Below are 22,186 nucleotides of genomic sequence, written 5' to 3'. Positions count from 1 at the left end.
CCCAATTCCAGCTCTAATCTAAAACCCAGCTCTAACTGAAAAACCCAGCCCCAGTTCCAGCCCCTTGCCAAATGCTCAGCCCTAAACCAAATGCCACGTTTAGCCCTAAGCCCAAAGCCAGCCCCAATTGCAACTCTAAGCCCAATCCCAATGGCAGTCTCAAGCCCTAAGTGCAGCTTTGAGTGCCAGCCCACACTCCAATGCCAGCTTTAGCTTGAATTCCCAAGCTCAGCCCCAATTCCTGCCCTAAGGCCAACACCGTTCTTAGTCCTAAACCCAATGGCAGCCCCAGTCACACTCCCTAGCCCAAGCCTGGCTCTAATCTCAAGGCCACTGTGATAAATATATTACACTGTCGGCTTTAGCAATTGTTAGAGGGAATACTATGTGTTTTCTAAGGTTGACTTCTGTAAAAGAAGTTTTCCTAAAGTTTAGAGATCTTTTAATGCAAATGTTGTGTTGTGAATGTTGGTGAAGAGTTGTTGTAATGTTAACATTTAACAAATGAAGGAATCAAAACCTGTTGAATGTATTGAAAAGTAACAAATGATGAGGACTGGGAAAACTGCACATGCTTGAAAAAGGTAGGACAGGGGAGAAACTCTGTTTAAGTGTTTGAATATGTATAGCCTTTTGTAAATATGTATTGGGCTGATGCAATACCCAGGTGGGCAGGGGGTAGTCTCTGCCCTCACCGATTCGGGGGGACTGGCACTGGCTCCATCCCCCTCTGATCTAGGGGGGCCAGTGCAGTCGCTGTTGTTACAGATGAGCAATGTGGTAGTTGGCTCTCACAATTAAAGGATGAACAGTGTGTGTATGTTAAGATAAGTTTTGTGGATGTATAGTGATGTTATTGTAATATATCCTCCCATAGTCCTCTTTCCCCTCCCCCTTGCATTGTTGTCACAACATGGCTCAGGCAGTCGGGGCATTTGGGGAGGGCCGGCTTGTTCCTACACCTGACCTCCAGTGCAGATGTAAGAAAGGAGTCTCCAGCAATGGACGGCAGAGAAGGAGTTCGGCGACAAGACTTTGGGAGGGCCCAGGGGCATAAAAGGCAGAACATCCACTCTGTATGGGAGCACGTGGGGGTTTAGTCCTGTGCTCCCAGTGCTGATTTTTCTCCTAATTCAGTCTTTTTCTCTATTTTTCTAAGGTTTAAGAAATTGCTGAAAGTTTTAAAAGAGCAAGCGCCGTTTCTCCCACCCTGCACTGCCGGGTTAGGAGGTGCAGCTGGAAGGAGGGAGGCGTGTGGAAAGCTGGTTTGAAGGGTCTCCATTTACTTCTCATAATGCTGCTCTGAGTTTTTGGAGTTTTCTGCCAGAAATCTCTCCCGTCCACTCATCCACCGGGGTTTGGGGCAGTTTTCCCATTTTGGGGGTGTGACAATTGATAAAAGATTCGTGTTAATCACAAAAGCATTGAGGTTTGCTTAAACCAGAATACTAAGCTCTGAAGTGAAGCATGGACACTAGATAAAGGAAATTATATGATTAAATAATTCTGTTTAAAATCACCTTATGTTATATTATGTTGTATTATGTTACATTACATTATGTTATATTATGTTATGTTTTTCAAATAAGTTGTATCGGCTACCAGCTTACAAATTTGGACTTCCCAAAAAGCCCTTCCTGCCTTTGTCTGATCAATACTGCTTATCTCAAGGACCAGACTCCCAGAACTTCTCTGGTGGTTATCTACAAGGACCAGATGGCTATCTGTGACTGATTATCAACCAAAGGCTTTGTGAATTTGTGTAAGGATTTTTATTCGACCACCACTGCTTACCTGGCAAAATTATGACAGTAAAAAAACCCCCAAAATTATTGATTACAACGAGAACCCACAGTATAAGAAGAGGCTGCAAACCAAGGTTGGGTGGAGCGTGGAGTGGGCGGTGACCCCTCACGTTCCCCAGCGCTGCTTGCTCTTTCTATATCAACTAAAGCAATCTAAATTTTGCTGAATATCGAGACTTTTGTCTCTCATTTATAACAATTTGGTGCCGAAACCCGGGACGTCCTTGGAGCCCTGAGAGGCACTGCGATTTCGGGGAGGCGCCCCACTGCTGTGGCCCCGGTTCGTCAGTGATTCTCGGGACCCATCGACGTCCCGCACCATAGAGACTGAGCAAGGAAAATCTCCCCGGAAGACCGCGGCAAAATCACCTGGAATTCTCGTGCACGAAGAGCCAGACAGGAGCATCGGACTGTGAGTATCTGTGTGGTTTGGTGGGGATGACTGTGTGCTTGCCTGAATGAGACGTGGCCTTTGCTGTGAAGCGAGAGTGGAGTCCTTCTATCCGCGTTTCCAGCATCCCGCGAGGGACCTGGCCGGTGACCGGACGAAGCGAGTGAGCACAAAGGGAGAGACTGCTTTTCTTGTCCTAGCCCAGGTAGAGGCTGGGTCCTTCCCATCCTAGCCCAGGAAAAGGCAGGACCCGGGAATGGGGGAAGGGGGAGGAAAAGAAAAGCAGATGGCAACACACCAGTCACGGAGGGAGAAGGGAAAAGCTGCTTTTCCCATCCCAGCCCAGGTAGAGGCGGGTTCCAGTCCATCCTGACCCAAGGAGAGACAGGGGTTCGGGCAGAACACATCGGGGAGTACAAACACCTCAAGACAGTCCCTTGAGGCAAAAATGGGACAAAGAGAGAGTAAGATTCTGAGTCCCAGGGACCCACGAAGAGGTTCAAGTTCATTTGGTCCACAAGGAGACCGGGAAAATAAAGACAAGACAAGTAGGTTGCCAGAAATAGCACCAGGCAGCCCTTTGGGAGTAATATTAAAATGTTGGGACACAGGGGCAATATACAGAGGAAAAAGTAAAGAAAAATTGATTCAATATTGCATGGTGGAATGGACCAAAGAAATTATCCATAAAGATAACCTATAGTGGCCCATGTTCGGATCATTTGAGGGTTGGATTTGTCGGGCATTAAACACATATGTGGCTTGTAAAGAACCATTTAACAGAGAGGAATGTGAGTATGCTGCCCTGGGGGCAAAACAGTCCAAGCCATCCTTGATATGTACTTTAAAAGAAAAAGAGGATGAGGATAAAAAAAAGGTTACCTGGGAACCCCTCGATAATCTCCCACCTCCGTATAATACAGAAAATACAGGAGACCCCCCCACGCACCCACTTCTCCTCCTGGTACTCCCATAGCTCTAAGAACTCGCTCCAGTCAAAGGAATACCAGGAGAGATGGTATCACCAGAGAGGAGGGAGATAACGACACAAAGGCTCGCCTTTACCCCCTGAGGGAAGTGCCATTAGCAGGACAACAGGCTGGATTAATTGGATTTGTAAATGTTCCCTTGAACACAGGGGAAGTGAGAAACTTTAAAAAAGAAATGGGAAAACTATTAGAAGATCCTATAGGGGTGTCAGAGAGACTAGATCAATTCCTCGGACCAAGTATGTATACTTGGATGGAATTACAATCTGTATTAAGTATCCTATTCACCACGGAAGAACGGGAAATGATCAGACAGGCTGGAATGAGGGTATGGGACCAGGAGCATCAGATTGGACCTGGGGGAGACCAGAAATGGCCATTAAATAATCCTAACTGGGATAATCAAAATGATGTCCATCGCCAGAATATGATGGACTTAAGATGGATACTCGTTAAAGGTATCCGAGAATCAGTTCCTAAAGGACAAAATATTAATAAAGCCTTTAGTGAACAACAAAAAAAGGACGAATCCCCGACTGAGTGGTTGGAGCGGCTGAGGAAAGATCTCCAAATGTACTCCGGGATAGACCCTGACACACAAGTGGGTCAGGCACTCCTCAAAACCCAATTTATTGCTCGAATATGGGGAGATATTAGAAAGAAATTAGAAAAGTTAGACGATTGGCAAGATCGAGGGTTACAAGAATTGCTAAGAGAAGCAGAAAGCAAAAGCTAAAATCTTTATAGCTGCAGTTCGTGAAACACAGAAAGAAACCCAGCAGAAAGGGGGAGGGAAACCACGGAAACCCCCACCGAAACAAGGAAATGAAGCAGGAAATAATTCACCAAGGCGAATCTGCTTTTACTGTAACAAGAAAGGTCATATAGAGAAAAATTGTAAAGAACGATACAGGATGAAAAAAAAAAATGTTCCAGGAAGATGAATAGGGATGTCAGAGGCTGTATGTACTGGGGACCATACCATCCAAAGAGCCCTTGATAAAATTAAGGATCGGTCCCCAGGGAGAGGAGGTGGAATTTTTAGTAGATACAGAAACCAAAAAATCCACAATTAAACACCTACCAAAAGGGTGTAAACCTAGTAGAGAAACAGCACTCGTGGTTGGAGCAAAAGGTGAACCATTTCAGGTCCCTATTATTAAAAATGTGCAAATTGAGACCCAGAACAAAACTGAATTAAAAGATCTGCTGTTACTGCCAGAGGCAGAAAATAATTTAGTGGGGAGGGATTTAATAACAGCATTGGATTTGAAAACTGAAGTATCCCAAGAGCAGTTTAAAATTTTTGCTTTAACCTAAAAGGACGAGTTGCAAATATGTCCTGAGGTGTGGTACACCCCTGGGGAAATAGGGAAGTTAAAAATGAAACCTATCAAAGTGCAAATCACTGATCCAGATTTACCTATCCGAGTTCATCAATATCCAATATCACTGGAAGGGAGACGGGGCCTTAAGCCTCTCATAGAAAACGTTTTGCAACAGGGGGCTTTGGAACCATGTATGTCCCCACATAATACTCCTATTCTGCCTGTCAGAAAGACAGAGAGGAATTACAGATTGGTACAGGATTTGAGGGCTATAAATCAGCGAACTGTTACCAAATTTCCTGTAGTAGCAAACCCTTACACACTCTTAAAGGAGTTATCCCCTGACTACACTTGGTATAGTGTAATAGATCTAAAAGATGCCTTCTGGGCATGCCCATTAGAGGAAAGTAGCAGAGATCGCTTTGCCTTTGAATGGGAAGATCCTGATAAGGGCAGGAAACAACAACTGCATTGGACACTATTGCCTCAGGGCTTTACAGAATCCCCCAATCTCTTTGGACAAGCCCTAGAAGAACTAATGTAGTCTTGTAAGTCACCAGAAGGGCTGTAATTGTAGCCTGTTCATTAAAAAAAAAAAAAAAGGTGTCCATCTTGGGTATCGCCCATTCGCATTATGTGTTCAATGTAAAAAAAAATAAATGTAAGGAAACTATTAAGGTACTTAATACCCTATCAGCACACGGAGAAATCGAAATTTATGATCATAACTAGTAGGAGTTATTTGAGAATGGAACAAGAGGAAAAAAGAAAGCCAGAGCAGAGGTATTGGTAAAAGAGTGTCAGAGGGTTGTGTATACCGAGCTGTTACTGCTGTACCTTGTACTGGAATGTGGGCCCCACAGCCCACTTCAGAAATGAAACACCCGGATTGGGTGGGAGTTTTAGTGAAGGAGATGTGTGAGATGAGCCAGATGCTGAAGGAGTACCTTTCCCCAGCTGGTGAGAAACTCCCCCTGCCTTAAAGAGGGAGACTCTGATGGTGCAGCAGTGGAACCCACAGACATTACATCTGTCCAGGTTCCAGATGAACTGCAAGGGCACTCACAGACAGCAGCAGTTGCCCCTGTGGAAACTAAGAAATTTAAGATGAAAACAAAGCACCTAGTCAATAAATATAAGAAAGGAGGCTCCTCACAACCAGCAGGGGAGCCAGAGGCTGAGATCATCAACGAGTCCGTGTCGTATGAGAGTCTCCATAATCTGTGAAAAGACCTTGTGTGACAGTGCCATGATACTTTTACAACCTGGTTACTGCGGATCTGGGACATTATGGGAACAGGTGTGTGACTGGATGGTGCCAAGGCAAGGAATTTGGGATCCTTGACCCAGGACTCAGGTGTGGACCAGGTATTTGTAAGGGAGCCAGGGCCCCTTTCCCTCTGGGAGCGGCTTTTAATGAGTGTGAGAGAGAGGTTTCTCCACAGAGAGAGAATGCAGGAGCACCACCATAGAATGTGCTGGAAGACCCTTGAGAAAGGGATCCAAGAGCTGAGAGAAGTGGCAGTGCTGGAGGTGCTCCTTGGGAGGGATGGACAGCATGACAATGACCCTGACAAGGTCAGGTGCACAGGGCAGATGTTGTGGAATCTGGCAAACCTGGGGCCATCTCAATACACCACCTTCATTGCAACAATTAATGCTGATAATAACCGAGAGACAGTGGGTTCTGTTGCCAACGAGCTTAGAAATTAGGAGAGTGTGATCAATGGCCCAATGCAGGCTCTTGTCTCTGCTGTGATTAAGGAACTCAAAGAGGATTTTAAAGAGGAGAAAAGGGAGGGGATGAGGAAGATCATTGCAGCACCAGTGCGAGTCACAGGCCCCAAAGTCAGAGCTCAATGTCCCCCAGCTAGATAGAGGGTACAACTCATGAGCTGACCTGTGGTTCTTTCTGCGTGGCCATGGGGAAGACATGAGAAGGTGGGATGGGAAACCCACTTCTGTCCTGGCAGCACAGGTGTGTCAACAGAGGGGGGGAAACACAAACCGAGGGAGCGCCACTAAAGTGAAGGTAGTCTCAACCTCCCATGACTGAACTGCCAGGTACTACAGAGGGGATGCTCTGTTGGATCACCTTGAAGGAACCTCTGGTATGTATGCCCAGGAAGGAAATAATAACCAGGGCTAGAGGGGCCTTGCCTCTAACCAGAGAGAGGCACAGGAAAACCGGGTCTTTTGGATGGTGTGTCCTGGCACATCAGAGCCACAGAAATATAGAGTGTTAGTTGATCCTGGTTCACAGTGTACCCTAATGCCATTGGGACATGTGGGGACAGATCCTGTTTCCATTGCTGGGGTGACAGGAGAATTGCAGGAATTGACTCTGCTGGAGGCTGAGATGAGCCTGACTGGGAAGGAGTGGCAGAAACAATTTTGACCGTCCACTTCCCTGGTGGACGTTGCCCATGGTGTCTCTGTTGCAGCTCTGGCAGCTGTTTCCTGTCTATGGCTCTGAGCCCCTTCTCTTTCTTCTCTGGAAAATCACATTCCTATATCTCCATCTGCTTCTTCTTTTTGTAAGAATCTTCTATTTACAAGGGTCCCCAGCAGGTTCTTCTATTTACAAGGTCTGGACCTCCACAGCTCTCGACTGCTGGCAGCTCTTCCCAGTCACCTTCCCCCACTGGGGTTCCATCTCCACCACTATCCCCACAGCCGGGCTATTGCCTATCACATCGGGGTCACCACTCATTGCAGTTGAGACAGAAGCGATGACAAAAAACTCCGTGTTTGTGCAACAAAAACCAACTTTTATTGAGGGCTGTTCTCCCTATATAGCCTTTGAAGTCTGCATGGTTAGCTCTGCTTGGCTAAATTAGTTGCCTCCTGGCTAACTGGCCAATGTCTGCCCGTGTCCCAGATGGCCTAGACCTGCTCCCCAACAGCCCAGACTGCTCAAGTTATATCATTACAGTAGTTATATGATTATTTACATTATAAAATTACAATTGGGATTAGTTATAACTGTAAGGCCTCCAGGCCAGCTGTTAGCTACTACAGGTTTAGTGCTGGGCAAATCTTCCACTACAATTATTTACTCATTTCCTGCTTTGAAATAGGATTATGAGGAAGGCAAAGCTGGCTCAAACTTTAAAGGGTGTAAAGAAAGAACTTTATTAACAGAACTAAAAGAATAATAAGAATCAGAATAAAACCTTCAGAATACTTCTCCTCCCTCCACACCCTCTTTTCTTTACACTGACAACCTGCAGGAACAATTCAGCCAGTTTACCATCTCTAAAATAGTCTTTTTCCAGTTCACTTAGGGAGAGGAGTCTCTCTTGTCATGCTATGGAGACTTCTCCACAAGAGACAATTCTCTCGTGGCTTCAAAGTGCATCAGCTGCCCAGGAGAATGGAAATCTCATCACTGTGTAAAAGTCTCTCCCCTCGACCTACAGCTTTCCCCACAGTATTTTTCAAGGGCTCAATCTTTGGCTAATGGGGTAGACTTTTAAGGATGAGCTGTTCAGAAGCAAAGGTTCTCTTCATCTATCTCTGAGATCATCTTCATCTCTGGGAACAGAGGTTCTCTTCTTCTTCCCTGGGGTAAAGGGTCTTCATCACTCTCATCTCTCTTTGTTCAAGCTACATCACTATCTGCTGGTTCAGCATGGATGCTTTTGCTCATGCCTACAATTTGAACACTTCATCCTCCACATGCTTTTCAACAAGTTACAGGGAAATAGAGTCTGATGTATGTTCCCCATAGACTTACAAGAGGATTTCAGCCCAAGAGTCAGGCATCTCCTCAATCCCTCCCATCTGGGCCATGAATTCTACTTCTCTAACCTTGGGGTCCACATGTTGTTCCTGTACGTGTCTTCACTCTGTCCTGTTCTCTCACTCGAGAGAGAATTGAAGGTCTGCAAGTCTCATCTGTACAGTGAAAGAGATAATATCTTGTTCCAAGGCCTGCAGATAATCATATGATCCCTGCTGGTGGTGGCCAGAGCTGTTTACAGTAGAGAATTCTGGGGAGCTGTGCCAGGATTTTCAAGGGGCCCAGCCAGAACAGTGGGGCCACTCTGCCTGCACAGCTTTTTCAGTGGTTTAACAGGTTGTCAGTTCTCAAAACCAATCACTGATTAGATTTTGTCAGACATAGAGGAAGCTCTTAGCAGCTCCTGTAAAAAAAAAATTTCGCGGGGTGGCTTCTTCCCTCCTCACAAAATCTCAAACGTGCAAAACCAGGACAGAGGGTCCCCCCTTTCTGTTGTGAGGTCTCGTGTTGTCACCCTTGGCTCCATGAGGCCCTGTAAAGTCAAAATGGATCCTTCATTCCAGGAGACCCCACAATGTCACAATGATCTCTGGACCCCATAAGGCCCTGAGGCATCACAATGGCCTTTTGGTTCCAAAAATCCCCGCAGAACCATAGGGGCCTCTGGATTCCATGAGACCCCACAGTGTCACAGGATCCCCTTCTTTCCCTAAAGTCCCAAAATGTCACAATGGATTCTTGGTCCCATGAGGCCCCACAGAACTAGAAGGGCCTCTGGATTCTACAAGACCCCAAAGTTTCACAGAGTCACTTTCTTTCCCCAAATCCCGTAAGTGTCACAATGGATTCGTGGATTGAAGAGACCCCCCCCAGTGCCCCCTCACAGTGTCACAGTGTCCCCTCAGTTCCATGAAGTCGCAGAGAACGACAAGGCCTTGTGGGATCACAATGGATCCTTGGTTCCATGAGGCCCCACAGAATCACAGGGGCCTCTGGATTCCACAGGACACTGGAGTGTCACCATGACCCCACGGTTCCATGTGACCCCTGAGTGTCACAATGGCCCTATGGTCCCACATGTCCCCTCAATGTCACAATGGCCCCACTGTTCCATGCATCCCTTAAGTGTCACAGTGGCCCCAGGGATCCATGAGTCCCCTCAATGTCACAATTGTCTCATTGTTCCATGTGTCCCCTCAGTGTCACAATGGCCCCAGAGTTCCCTGCGTCCCCCCAATGTCACAATGTTCCCACAGTTCCATGGGTCTCCTCAATGTCACAATGGCCCAAGGGTTCCATGAATCCCCTCAGAATCACAGTGTCCCCATGGTTCCATGTGTCCTCTCAGTGTCACCATGGTCCCATGGCTCCAAGAGACCCTGCCATGTCACAATGGCCCAAGGGTTCCATGATTCCTCTCATGTCACAATGGCCTCAGGTTTCCATGTGTCACAATGGAATCATGGTTCCCTGTTTCCCCTCATGTCACAATGGTCCCAGGCTTTCATGTGTCCCCTCAGTGACACAATATCCACACAGTTCCACGTGTCCCCTCAGTGTCACAATGGCCCCACGCTTCCAGGAGGCTCTGCAGTGGCACAGTGGCCTCAGTGTTCCATGTCCCCTCATGTCACAATGGCATCAGGGCTCCATATGTCCCCTCAATGTCACCATGGACCCAAAGTGTCATGTGTGCCCTCAGAATCACAATGGCCCTAGAATTCCATTTGTCTCATCAGTGACACAATGGTCTCACAGTTCCACCTGTCCCCTCATTGTCACAGACGAGCAGCCCTGGAGTGGGAGCAGCACCACTGGAGGGGTTGCAGCTGCACTGGAACAGGAGCAGTGGCTGTGGAACAACAGGGGAGAAGCTGTGGAACACAAGTCCTGTGAGGAGCAGCTGAGGGAGCTGGGAATGTTTATCCTGGGGAAGAGGAGGCTCAGGGGAGACCTCATCACTCTCTACAACTCCCTGACAGGAGGGTGCAGCCTGGTGGGGGTCGGGCTCTTCTCTTAGGGAACAGGGACAGGACAAGAGGACACAGCCTTAACTGCACCAAAGGAAGGTTTATCCTGAACATTAGAAAGAATTTATTCACAGAAAAGGTGATTGGGCATTGGAATGGGCTGCCCAGGGAAGTGATGGAGTCACTTGTAAATGGGGTAACTGCACCACCTCATTAGTGCCTTGTCTTCATTTTCTTTTGTTTTTACTCAGTCAGGATTAAAAACACGAAGGAGGTGCATTTTCTCGAGTTTGGGCTTGGTTGTTTAATACATTTATTTAAAGTACAGAGAATTCTGCAACATGTCTAGCCACCAGCTAAAAGCCAGCAAAATGGAGGCGTATCGAGCTAGTTACAAGGTTTTTCAAATTTAAAAAGTTCAATAAAGAACTAACACCTATATTATTTATACTTTTCACTGAATAACCAAACTCCTGTGACCCACTGTGCAGCATTAACTGTCCAAACAGAAAGTACTACCTGAAACAATGAAGAAGGAAGAAGAAGACAGAAAGGGACAACACTTAAAACCTTCCATCTTGTTCCATACTTCTTACTATATTCTAAAAACCCCAAATTCCAAACCCTTCACCATGTGAAATCACACACTTTAATTCCAATAATACATCCATGACTCCAACTCTATTATTCAAATTTGGAAGCCTTCTCCAAGGCCTCAAGTCAAAAGCAGTGGGGGGTCAGAGCCACAAAGTACAAAAAGTTCCAAACTCCCAGGTTTCTGGGATCCAACAGTCACCGTCCCTGGAAGTGTTTAAGGAAAGACTGGATGTGGCACTCAGTGCCATGGGCTGGTGACAAGGTGGCGTTGGGTCATTGGTTGGACTGGATGATCTCAAAGGTCTTTTCCAACCTCAGTTCTGTGATTCCGTGATTCAATGGAGCATCAATGGCAAATGGGTGGATAAAGAGTGGAACAGGCCTGGCAGCTGTTCTGGGAGCAGTGCTGGAGATGCCGAAGGGAACGGCGGCGGAGCGGGAATGGAGCGGCGCCGGAGATGCCGAAGCTGCGGGACACAGAGCGGCTCCGAGCGCTGTGTCCTGCAGGAGCCAGCCCTGCACACCAGACCCGAGCCCGTCAGGCTGACCCAGAGCAGGGGGCAGAGGCAGGAATTGCTGCTGGGCCATGGGAGCTGTGGATCGAGTGCATTTAATGGTGACTTGGGGGTTTGATTCTTGTCACTGCAGCCACATTCTGTGGTGCCAGGACCCTTCCAGTTCATCTGAAATCATGAACTCAGGACAAACTGAGAAAAAAAGGAATCAAACGGCCTTCTCTACTGCAGGGAAACACATCTTGGTTTAATGATTTCTGTTATAGGAGCCAAACTGGGTTAGCTATTGGTCTGTGGTTTGTTCTAATGCAGGAAAAAATTCCTAAGTACTGACATTTGGCATTAAAAATTAGCAACGTGCCTCATCATCTGGATATTGCACACAGAGTACAGAGCTATTTGTGGTTGTTAATATTAGGTTTCGTCTTCTTTTTTCTCCTCTACCAGAGTTAGAATTAAAAGCTCTACAGACGGTATGTTGTGTTTGGACTGAAATGTTTATTAATTCTTGTCTAAATTACAGCAAGTTCTACAGCACGTCTAGATAACAAGCTAAAAATGGTGATGTATCTCTGTCGTTACAAGGCCTTTTAAGACCTAACTGTCCAATTAAGAACAAACATCTAAATTATTTTTACTTTTAACCCAATAACCAATCACCCGTGACCTGCAATGTGGAATTTCCAGTCCAATTAAACAAGATCCCACCTAGACCCATGAAGAAGAAGGTGAAGAAGAAAGAAACCTCCTCCCTAAAACCTCCATCTTGCCTTCTACATATTACTATATTCTAAAACCCAAAATTCCAAAATTTCCACCATGTGATATTACAAACTTCTATTCAAACTTCACACCAGTGATCCCAGTTCTATCATTCCGTTTTGGAAGCCTTCTCCACAGCCTCAGGTCAAAAGCAGTGTTTTCTTGTGGGTCAGTATCTGGCAGCACAGAAAGTCTAAAACTCTCAGTGTCCAGGGTTCCAACAGTTATGATCAAGGAAACAACTGGAATTATTTTCTTTCCTGCTTTCACTTTTTCTTCCTCTCTCTGGGTTTAAGCCTCCACCAGTCCCTGCAGGTCTGCTTTCCATAATCTGCTCCTCTGGAGTTGGGATGTGACAAATGAGCAGTGGAAAGAGGGAGGATAATGGATAATGGACCATTCCAACTGCAAACTCTGCTTTAGTAGCCTCCGGATTTCCAGTGTTTAGAAATTCTCATGTTTTAAACTACCTGACCAAATCCCACATTTCTCGCTTTTGCCCTGGCAGAAATCCTTCCTTTGGCCTTGTTTAGGAACTCACCCTCAGAAACACCTCATTGCAGACGCTTTTCTGTTGGTTTTGATAAGAGATGACAAGAAAATCAGCACGAGGGGGAGTGATGACGGAGAGGGAGCAAACAATTCCTTCTTTCTGTCTCCCTTGTGGAAAGTCTCTAGAGGTTGTGCTGCAGCTGGAGACTTGGCCAGAGGGAAGGGATTGAGCTGAGGCAGCAGAGGCATCTCCTCCCTGGTTTGTAGCCCTGGGGCTGGGAGGGGACACAGGTGCCCCCCTTGCACCCCACAACCCCCTGGAATGGGGGATTCTCCCTGCCTCTGCCAGGTGCTCCTTATCCATGCCTGGCCTGGGTGCTCCTGGTCTGAGCTCCCTCCCATGGTCATTCCTGATGGTGGGGAGTGGGAGGGTGGAGTTCAGTGCCAATCTGGGAGGTGCCAGCAGGGTCAGAGATGTGGGGAGGTGACAGTGACAGAGTGACAGGATGTGCAGATGGACACAGGGACAAGACAACACCTCTGGGGGAAAACTCTTGGAGATTTGGGGGGAGTTTGTTTGTAAAATACACACGGACACAGAGCAAAGCTTTGCTCAAAGTGTTTATTGATTATTCAGGGGAAATGGCCCTGGGCTCAAAGGGTTCAGGAGGTTCCTCCAGGGATGATCATCTCCTCATGCCACCAGAGGGGATCAGGACAATGGTGTCCCCACAGCTTGCAATCCTAAAAATCAAAACCCAGAAGGTGACCTCTGGTGCCCACTGGGAAATGAGAGGGGCCCTGTCCCCACCCCTCTCCCTGCAGGCACGGCTCACCTAGACACCCAGAGAGGCAGCCAGGCGCTTCTGCTGCAGAACAGCCTCCAGCTTCTCAACAAGAGGGGGCTGGGGACAAACACAGCATTAGAGACACACTGGGGGCACTGGGCTGCACTGGGAGCTGGGGGAAAGCACAGGGGTCATTGGGGAAGGGACCTGTGCGGGGAAATGGGGGGCAGGAGCTGCTGTGCTCCTGGCCAGAAGCCCTGGGGTCCTGCCAAGAGGCACAGCTGGGGCAGGGGCTGCGTCCTGGGTCACCCAGGGGGGTGCTGGGGGAACAGGGATGGGAATGCAATGGGGGCCTGGGAAAGGGGCGCTCTGGGGAGGATCTGTGGGGCAGGGGAGTTGTCTGGGGTGTCAGTAGGGGTGCACTGGGCTATTCTGGGACAAACTGGGATGGTCTGGGGTGTGGTGGCCATGCAAGGGGAGGGTCTGACACTGCCAGAACTCGTGGTACCCACCAGAGGCGTCTCCAGGATCACGACATCGTCTACATCAATCTGCAGAGAGACCAGGAGACCTCGCTGGGAACTGGGATGGACCCGGTGCCAGCAAAGGATGGGAGGACACAACTGCCCCCAAATTCCCAGAGGGAATGCCCTCCAATCCCAGCACCCCACTCACCTCCCGCAGATCATCTTGGGTTCCTTCCAGGAGCGCCTGGGAATCAAGAACAAAAGTTTAACCTGGATTAGATCCAGTGGGGCTGTGGGGGGACAGGGAGCAGGGTGGAGGGGATGGGGTGGGAATTCAGGGCCTCCAAGGAGATCTGTTTGAGGTGGGGGGAGACCCAAAGACACTGAACTGGGGTCAATGGAGGGATCAAGGGACTGGGCTGGGTCTGGGGAAGGGGCTCGGTGTGAGGTACAGGGGAGGAGAAAGGAATTGCAGGGTAGGGACATGGGAATGCAAGGGAGGGGCTGGGTGGGGACAGAAGAACGAGGATGGGTGGGGACAAAAGCGACAGGACCGAGTGAGGATTTGGGAAGGGTGGGGGGTGACTCGGGGAACTGTTGAAGGGGACCCCGCTGCAGTGAGCAGGAAGAAAGGCAAAGGATTCACGGGAGGAGACATGGAAGGAAAGGCCTCGGGAATGGTCAGTGGGAGGCGTTTGGGGACCCTGGAGAGGACACAGAGGAGGAAGCAGGGACGGAATTCCTGAAGAAACCGAAAGGGTGGGATGGGAGGGGACAAAGGGCAGGGTGTGGGGACAGCGTTTGTCTGGTGCCTCACCTTGGCCTGTGCCGGGGGGCACAGCAGGATGGAGAAGAGCAGGGCCACGCTGAGCACAGCCACCTTCATCTTCCTCTCGCACTGGGCAGCGCTGGCTGAGGCTGCAGCAGGGCAGGAGCACCTTTATCCCTGCCGGGACTCCTCCCTGCGCCCTCCCTGACAGCCCCCAGGCCAAAGCCCGGCTTGGCACAGCCCCCAGCCCTGGCCACAAGCCCAGCCCTGGCACAGAGTCCATCCCGGCTGGGGCACGGATCCAGCCCCGCTCCCCGCATCCCTGCAGCTTCCTGCACGGGGCAGCTGCCCCTGGAGGGGACCGGGCACCCGGGGGGCCGAGGGGGGCAGGCAGGGATCCAAAGGCAGCTGGGGACCCTGTGGGGACACCCCCACTCCAACACAATCCATCCTCCAACAGCCCCCAGCCCCACACCCCCCATCTCCCGGTACCCCTCCCCTCCAAGGGTTTTTCCTTCCAGACACCCCAGAGCTGACCCCAGCCACTCACCCAGTGGGTCTGAGCAGAATTGCCACTGTTCATCCTCCTGCCCCACGGAGAAACAGGAGATGGACTGACCCCCTCTTCTTGGGACAACGAGACTCCGGAATATTGGAAAATTGGGATATGATAGGACAGAGGTGTCATGAACCTGGGAAATAGCCAGGTGATTTGAATCTCCAGGCACTGGAGACACTGGAGAGAACTGGGAAATGATCACCTCAAGACAAGGCTGAAGCTTGAGGAATTGCTCAGGTGTGGCACTTCCCACATCCACACCACCCATTATTTCCACAGCTCTGGGCTGTCCCACGGGGAAAGCTCTGGGAGAAAACAGGCAGCGGGGGAATCACAGCCATGGACAGCTCTCAGGAACCACTTCTCAGGGGATTTTCACTTCTTGGATGCCCAAGATGTCTGAATGTCTTCCTGGTGCTTCAGGTCCTGGGTAAACAGGGCTTATCAGAGATTCTGACAGGACCAACATCCCTCCCCTGACTGGGCACCTCTGTTTGTCCAATTAGATCCCAATGGCTGCTCTAGGAGAAGTGCCAACTTCCCCATATTCCTTGGGATGGGCACATCCTGCTCAGGGCCAGTGCTGGCTTGGGCAAAGGCCAGGGCATTGCAGAGACCCTGTATGGGGACAAGGGCCTTGGGGAGCTGTGGGCAAGTCCCAGGCAGGGACAGAGCTGGAGTGGGAGCTTTGTTGGGGATGGGGTCGCTGGCCCCGGCTGCCTGCTCTGCTCCCTGATGGGTTTCTACCCTGCCGACATCCAGCTGAGCTGGTTCCAGGACCAGCAGGAGCTCTCGGGACACGTGGTGGCCACCGACCTGGTCCCCAACAGAGACTGGATTTCTACCAGCTCCTGGTGCTGCTGGAAACCCCCCCCGGCACGGGGTCAGCTCCAGCTCCAGGTGGAGCACGTCAGCCTGGAGCACCCCCTGAGCCGGCACTGGGGCACGGCCCGGACGCCACAGTGTGGAGGGAGTGGGGAGGCACTGGGGGGACTGGTAGGGGAATTGAGGTGTGCTGGGAGTAACTGGGAGAGAGTTTAAGATAGCCTGGTTTAAACTGGGAGTAAGGCTGGGGGTTCTAGAATGGCTGAGGAGTCTGAAGGATGTTGGGGAGGGTGGGATGGGGTTCCGGGGGTCCTGGTGGGCACTGGGAGGGAGTCTGGGGATGCTGGGTGTAACTGGGAGGGATTTGAGTGAGCCTGGAGGGGATGGAAGATCAGGAATGGAAAAGCAGGGGTTGGAATGAGGTTGGTCGTGCTGGAAAGAGACTGGGAGGAGATTTTAAGGGGTCCTACGTGGGCTGGAGGCAATTGGGAGGGTGCTTAGAGGGGTTTCGGGTATCTGTGACAGGTCTGGGGGGGTTCTGACCCTTGTGAACCCCCAGAGATGTTGCCAGACACCGTCGACACCAAGGTGCTGATTGGGATTGGGGACTCCGTGCTGGGCTTCATCTTCCTGGCACTGGAGTTCGGCTTCTACCTGTGCAAGAAGGTGAGAGGGGGTCCTAACGAGTCGTGGGCCCCCTCCTCCAGAGCCTGTGTGCTCCCCCTGGGGAACCCTGGCTCAGTGTTACCCCCTTTTCTCTGCCCACAAAGCTCCTGTCCCAGCAGCCGCTGCAGACCCTGCTGTCACCATCCGCTATTAATGCAGAGTGGGGGTCGTGATGGTTCTTTTGATCTCAAAGGTGCAAACAGGCAAAATGCAGGGGACAAAATCAGTTTATTCAACAGCAGAAAATCAGTTTATTCAACAACAGCAATGCATTTCATCAAATGCCAACAATTCAGTTACGGTAAAGGGGAGAGGTATAGGAAACAAAGTATAGGGAAAGGGGAAGGAAAGGAAGGGATGGGAGAATAGCTACCAACAGATGAGACGGGCGTCCTCACGGGTCATCCGATAGACGAGTCTTCGTCCGTGGGGAGATCTCAGGGGTCTTCTCCAGGGGGTCTTCATCAGTGGAGAGATCTCAAAGGGTCTTTCCCAGAGGGTCGCTCTTTTATAGCCCTTCTCCAAAGCGAGTGGCCTCTGGCCAAGAGGTGGGAAGTTTTATGGACCATTGTGTGGTGCTGCAGGAGACAGGTACGGACAAGCAGTCCTCAGTTGGTACAACACAGTCTCTGGTTGGTGCCACGACAGCACAGTCCAGTGAACACAATACACCAGCACACAGTCACGAGCATCCACCTGGCCCGGCCAGTAAACCATTGTCCAGAGTCAGCCTGGGTGGGGTCCTCGAGGTCTCCTTGCGACGGTCGGGAGGCAAAATCGAGGGGAATTTCGGACCGACCCTTACACCTGCCCAGGTGGGGAACACTGGGTGCTGTGAGTCTGCCCGGCAACCGGTGAGTCATCACAGCTGCTCTCTCTCATTGGCTGAATCTTCTTCATCGCATTCTCTGATTGGCTGAGGACAGCCCCCGGAGTTGAGAGAAGGAACAGGAGAGATCCCGCCCCGAGCACCGGCACGGGAACAACAGAGCCAGCCTGGGCACAGCGAGGGAATTTATTATAACCAAATCACAGCAGCACAAGGAGAAGGGAAAGAAATCTCTCCAACCCCTTTCCCCTATCCAACAGGGATCACCAGAGCTCTGCCCAACGGGGGTCACTGGGGATCATCCAACACCGATCCTCCCATGGGGGATGGAGCTGGAGCAGAGCACGAAGCTCTTCCCACACTCGGGGCACTCACAGGGCTTCCCTTAGTGGTGACTCCGTTGGTGTTGGGTCAAGGTTGAGCTCCTGGAGAAGCTCTTCCCACACTCAGGACACTCGTAGGGCCTCTCCCCAGTGTGGATGCGCCGGTGGACAGTGAGGGTGGAGTTCTGCTTGAATCCCTTCCCGCAGTCAGGGCAGGAGAATGGCCTCTCCTCTGTGTGAATCCGCTCATGTACGAGGAGATTAAAGGTGGTCTGAAACCTCTTCCCACACTTGGGACACTTGTAGGGCCTCTCCCCAGTGTGGATGCGCCGGTGGAGAGTGAGGGTGGAGTTGCGGTTGAATCTCTTTCCGCAGTCGAGGCAGCGGAAGGGCCTCTCATCTGTGTGAATCCGCTCATGTCTGACGAGAGTGGAGCTTCTCTGAAACCTCTTCCCACACTTGAGACACTCGTAGGGCCTCTCCCCAGTGTGGCTGCGCCAGTGGTTTATCAGGCTGGAGCTCCACCCAAAGCTCTTCCCACATTCCAAGCAGCTGTAGGGCCCTTCCCCTGTGTGGATCACCTGGTGCCGGATCAGGCTGGAGTTGTCGGTGAAGCTCTTCCCACATTCCCCACACTCGTAGGGCCCTTCCTCTGTGTGGATCATCTGGTGCCGGATCAGGCAGAAGCTGTCTCTGAATCCCTTCCCACATTCCCCACACTCGTAAGGCTTTTCCCCAGTGTGGATCATCTGGTGCTGGCGCAGGTTGGAGCTGTTCCTGAAGCTCTTCCCACAATCCCCACACTCATAGGGCTTTTCCCCAGTGTGGACTCTCTGGTGCCGGATCAGGCTGGAGCTGTTGATGAATCCCTTCCCACATTCCCCACACTCATAGGGCTTTTCGCCAGTGTGGATCCTCTGGTGCTGGATCAGCTGGGAGCTGTACCTGAAACCCTTCCCACATTCCGAGCACTCGTGGGGCTTCTCCCCTCCAGGAGGCTTCTCCACCAGCTCTGAGCTCTGCCTGGATCTCCGGCCGCCTTCCTGGCTCAGGGAGGGTCTTTCCTCCTCACAGCTCCCTGGGCTGGGTTTGCAGCCCCTCCTCAAGAGGGATCTCCGGGGCTTTTCCTCCTCCATCTGCCAATGCCTTGGGAATGACAAATCCTGGTTTGGGGAAAAAACAAGAGAAGAGTGTGTTGGGCTGGGTGTTCCTCCTTGTCCAAGTGCAACTCAGGAACTCATTGGGCATCTTGTGTCTGTAAGAACCTCCAAAACACCAAGATTCAAACCAAAAATCCTCCAAACATCATGACGCAGATCAAAACCCCCACAAACACCAAGATTTAGCCAAAACCCTCTCCAAAATAGAAAGATTCAACTGCTGCAAAAAACCAAAGCACCAACATTTAGCCAAATAAAGCTCAGAAATACCAAGATTAACCCATGTGAAAATCATGGATCCCCCTCTCCGGTCACCTGCTGCATGCGATGGGGACAATGCTCCTGAGGCCTGGGGAGAGGCTGCAGATACAGGGAGGGGGGAACCTTGTGCTCCTTCCTGTTTCTTCTCTTCCTACTCCTGTGTCCCTACTCTTCCTCCTATTATTCCTCTTTCTCCTGCACAATCCCACCTGCTCCTCCCACGTGCATCCATGGCTGCTTTAGGAATACAATGGGACCTTCACAAGCCCTTGCACCCCCAGAGCTCAGGTCAGGTTGAAAGAACAAACAGGAAATAAAGAAACACCTTTGGAAGCTGGTGATAGAAGCCAAGATGCCATGGCTATGGCTTTTGCCATTGGCTTTGGCCAGAAAAAGTGCCAGATCCAGGGCAGATATTCCATTATCTCCCTTGGAATTGGTGTGTGAAATTTTTTACCCTGGTAATTCTCCATCTAGTGGAGAATAATCCTACTTTTGTGTTGTCAGTTAGGTTTGGGCCAAGGATGTGACAAGCAATTTTTACTCCTTGGAGAAGAAGTAGGAAAATCTTGATTGCATTGGAAATTTTTGTGTATATTTTTGAATGGCTCTTAATGATGGCAACATTTCCATATGGGTTTTTCCATGTTCACGTTTAGGGTGGATTTTGCAATACCAGAAAAGCTTTAAAGGTGATGCTTCAATGCATAAACATTTAAGAAATATTGTTAAAAAGGAAAAAAAAATGGCAAAAAATAATGCAAATTGTGGGGGTGCACTTGTGGATCACCCAATGACTGCTCTGGAATAGAAGCATTGGATCCAGGCACAGCCAGGAGAGGAGCTTTAGAAATGCAAATTAACACTGATAGGGGAAATTGTGCACCATGTACCAGGTCTTGTTCCCTGGGAGAGGAATTTCGCTGATTTCCTCTGCCCCTCACCCCAAGCTCTGCCTGCTTGCACAGATGGAATTTGCACAACTAAAGGCAGAGCCCATAGTGAGGATATCTGACTGCAACAGAAATTGGTTAAGCTGCAAAGAGAAACAGCAAAGGAAAACGTTGTGAAAACTTCATGAAAAATGTGGGAGGGGGGAATAATCCCTCTCCCCAGTCCAACATGTGCTGTCACTGTTCAGAGAAATCAGTTGGGAATCCAAGTATTTGATGATTATTTAGAGAAAAGTGGTCAATTGATGCAGCCCTGGCTGGAGGGAGCACCCAAAAATGGGAAAAAGATGAACGGCCACCAGAACAAATCCTACAACACCACGGACCAGCCCCTGGAAGCCCTAATGATTTCGTACCAGGAGACAAAAAAATCCATCCATAATTTGAGTGGCATAATTAGGTTAAAAACTGTCCTCGAAATAATAACTAAACAGACAGCTCCAGCTCCTGACTTTACTGCCCACCAATCCAAGGAAATGAATAATGAGACATTTCACCATGGGATAGAATCAGATTATCTATTAAAAGAAGGAGAGGAGTTTGTGGAAAATTAAATGATTGAAACTGCTATTTGCAAACAGATGATAACCAAAAAGTGGTGAAACAGATAACAAGGGAAAGAAGAAAATAGCTCATATTCCAATCCAAATGTAGAAAGGATGGGAACGGGACACGTTTCTGTGGTTCCCTGGCAGACCATGGGTTAAACGAATGCTGTTCCTCCTCTGATGTGCTGCAGCAACTCTCATCTTTTTACCATGCACTGAGTGCAGCTCATTCAGCAGGTGAGCAAGGGGATGCAGGTGGCAGCCAGGCCTCCTGATCCAGAAACGGCTACAAAAGGACAGGGAATGAGGTCACTGAGAATAATCCCAAAATCAAAGAGGATCCAGGAAAAGAGACTAAGTCAATGGTAATAAAGTTAGTAAAGATAATTATTGAGAAAATGAGAAGAGGGTTTGAACAGAGTAAGATGAATGTGCCTGGAGACAGGGCCAGGAATTTGTACAAAAGGAAGTAACAAGACAAACCATCATTTTCAGAAAATTAATTGGCACGGACAACTGCTCAGCCAAGATCCTTCTCCATTCCTGAACTTCGAGAAGGAGAAACACTTAACAGAGCCGGGAATATCGGATGTTATACAAAAGGAGGGGTGCATATTAACGAGGGCATGAAGTAGGCGGATCGCGAAGTCTGAACCTTCCAAGTACCTCAGGCAGTGGGGAAAGGGAGAGGGAGATCCGGCCGGGAAAATGAGGATAAAAAGGCGGCTGCGTTTTAGAGACCGCATGGCAAATGCCGCATGGCCTCTCCCCTTGTTCATGAATAAAGTGACTTTTACAGGACTCCTCTGTCTCTTTTGTGCACACAAACCTCTCGCCACGTGAATTATCCCGTAGAGCCCCAGAGACAAGGGCAGCTACCTCTGTGCTACCCACAGCAACCGGGACGAGCCAGCGCTGCTCCGGCACCGGCTCCTGCCGAGGCTGCAGGTGGGTCTGGGCTCCATCCCGGACTCACCCCCAGCTCCCAGCGCCCTCAGCTCCCGCTCACCCCGAGCTCCCGGCGGTTCAGGGCAGCAGCGGTTCCTTGGCCTCCTGCCCGCTCCTCAGGCGAGGTTTCCGAGAAATGGCGGAGCTCGGGCAAAGGGAGCAGAGTCCGTGCCGCGTGCAGAGCCCGCCCCTCGCGGCGATTGGCTGATTCCGCTGTCACTCCTCGAATTCGCGCGCTGATTGGGCAGAGCCGGGGAGAGCCCGGCCCCGGGGCCGCCGCCACCAGGAGACAAAGAGCGAGCGAGGGGGACGGGGCTTGTATGACTTAGAGCAAAGGATAAATCCATCTCAAACAAAAGATGTTCTTAACAAGCAAAAAGATTTTCACAGACAAACAAGAAAGCTGGCGTGGCAAGTAGAGAAAGGATCTCAGAATTTTCCAATGCAAGAAAACTGAAAAAGTACTTCTAGCTTAAAGTGTGTCATACTAACCTTT

The 22,186-nt window shown here is 49.9% G+C and overlaps 1 protein-coding gene across 1 annotated transcript; it reads right to left on the bottom strand.

Moving 5' to 3' along the window:
* Window positions 1–16,895: 16,895 nt before the first annotated feature.
* LOC148218039 (uncharacterized) lies at window positions 16,896–21,815 on the bottom strand. Its single transcript, XM_088158145.1, has 2 exons — window positions 21,752–21,815; window positions 16,896–18,983 (listed from the first exon to the last, which is right to left on the bottom strand). The coding sequence occupies exon 2, from the start codon at window positions 18,954–18,956 to the stop codon at window positions 17,883–17,885; it is 1,074 nt and encodes a 357-aa protein (XP_088014271.1). The 5' UTR covers window positions 18,957–18,983; window positions 21,752–21,815; the 3' UTR covers window positions 16,896–17,882.
* Window positions 21,816–22,186: the final 371 nt, after the last annotated feature.

Source organism: Sturnus vulgaris, unplaced genomic scaffold, assembly GCF_052056855.1.
Source record: "Sturnus vulgaris isolate bStuVul1 unplaced genomic scaffold, bStuVul1.hap1 Scaffold_195, whole genome shotgun sequence".
In the NCBI taxonomy this organism is placed as follows: Eukaryota; Metazoa; Chordata; class Aves; order Passeriformes; family Sturnidae; genus Sturnus; species Sturnus vulgaris.
The sequence above is the reverse complement of the archived record's forward strand: the minus strand, read 5'-3'. Positions and strand labels throughout refer to the sequence as shown.

Excerpts from the sequence above, each read along its gene's own strand:
- LOC148218039 (XM_088158145.1), bottom strand. The coding sequence starts at position 18,956 with ATGGAGGAGGAAAAGCCCCGGAGATCCCTCTTGAGGAGGGGCTGCAAA.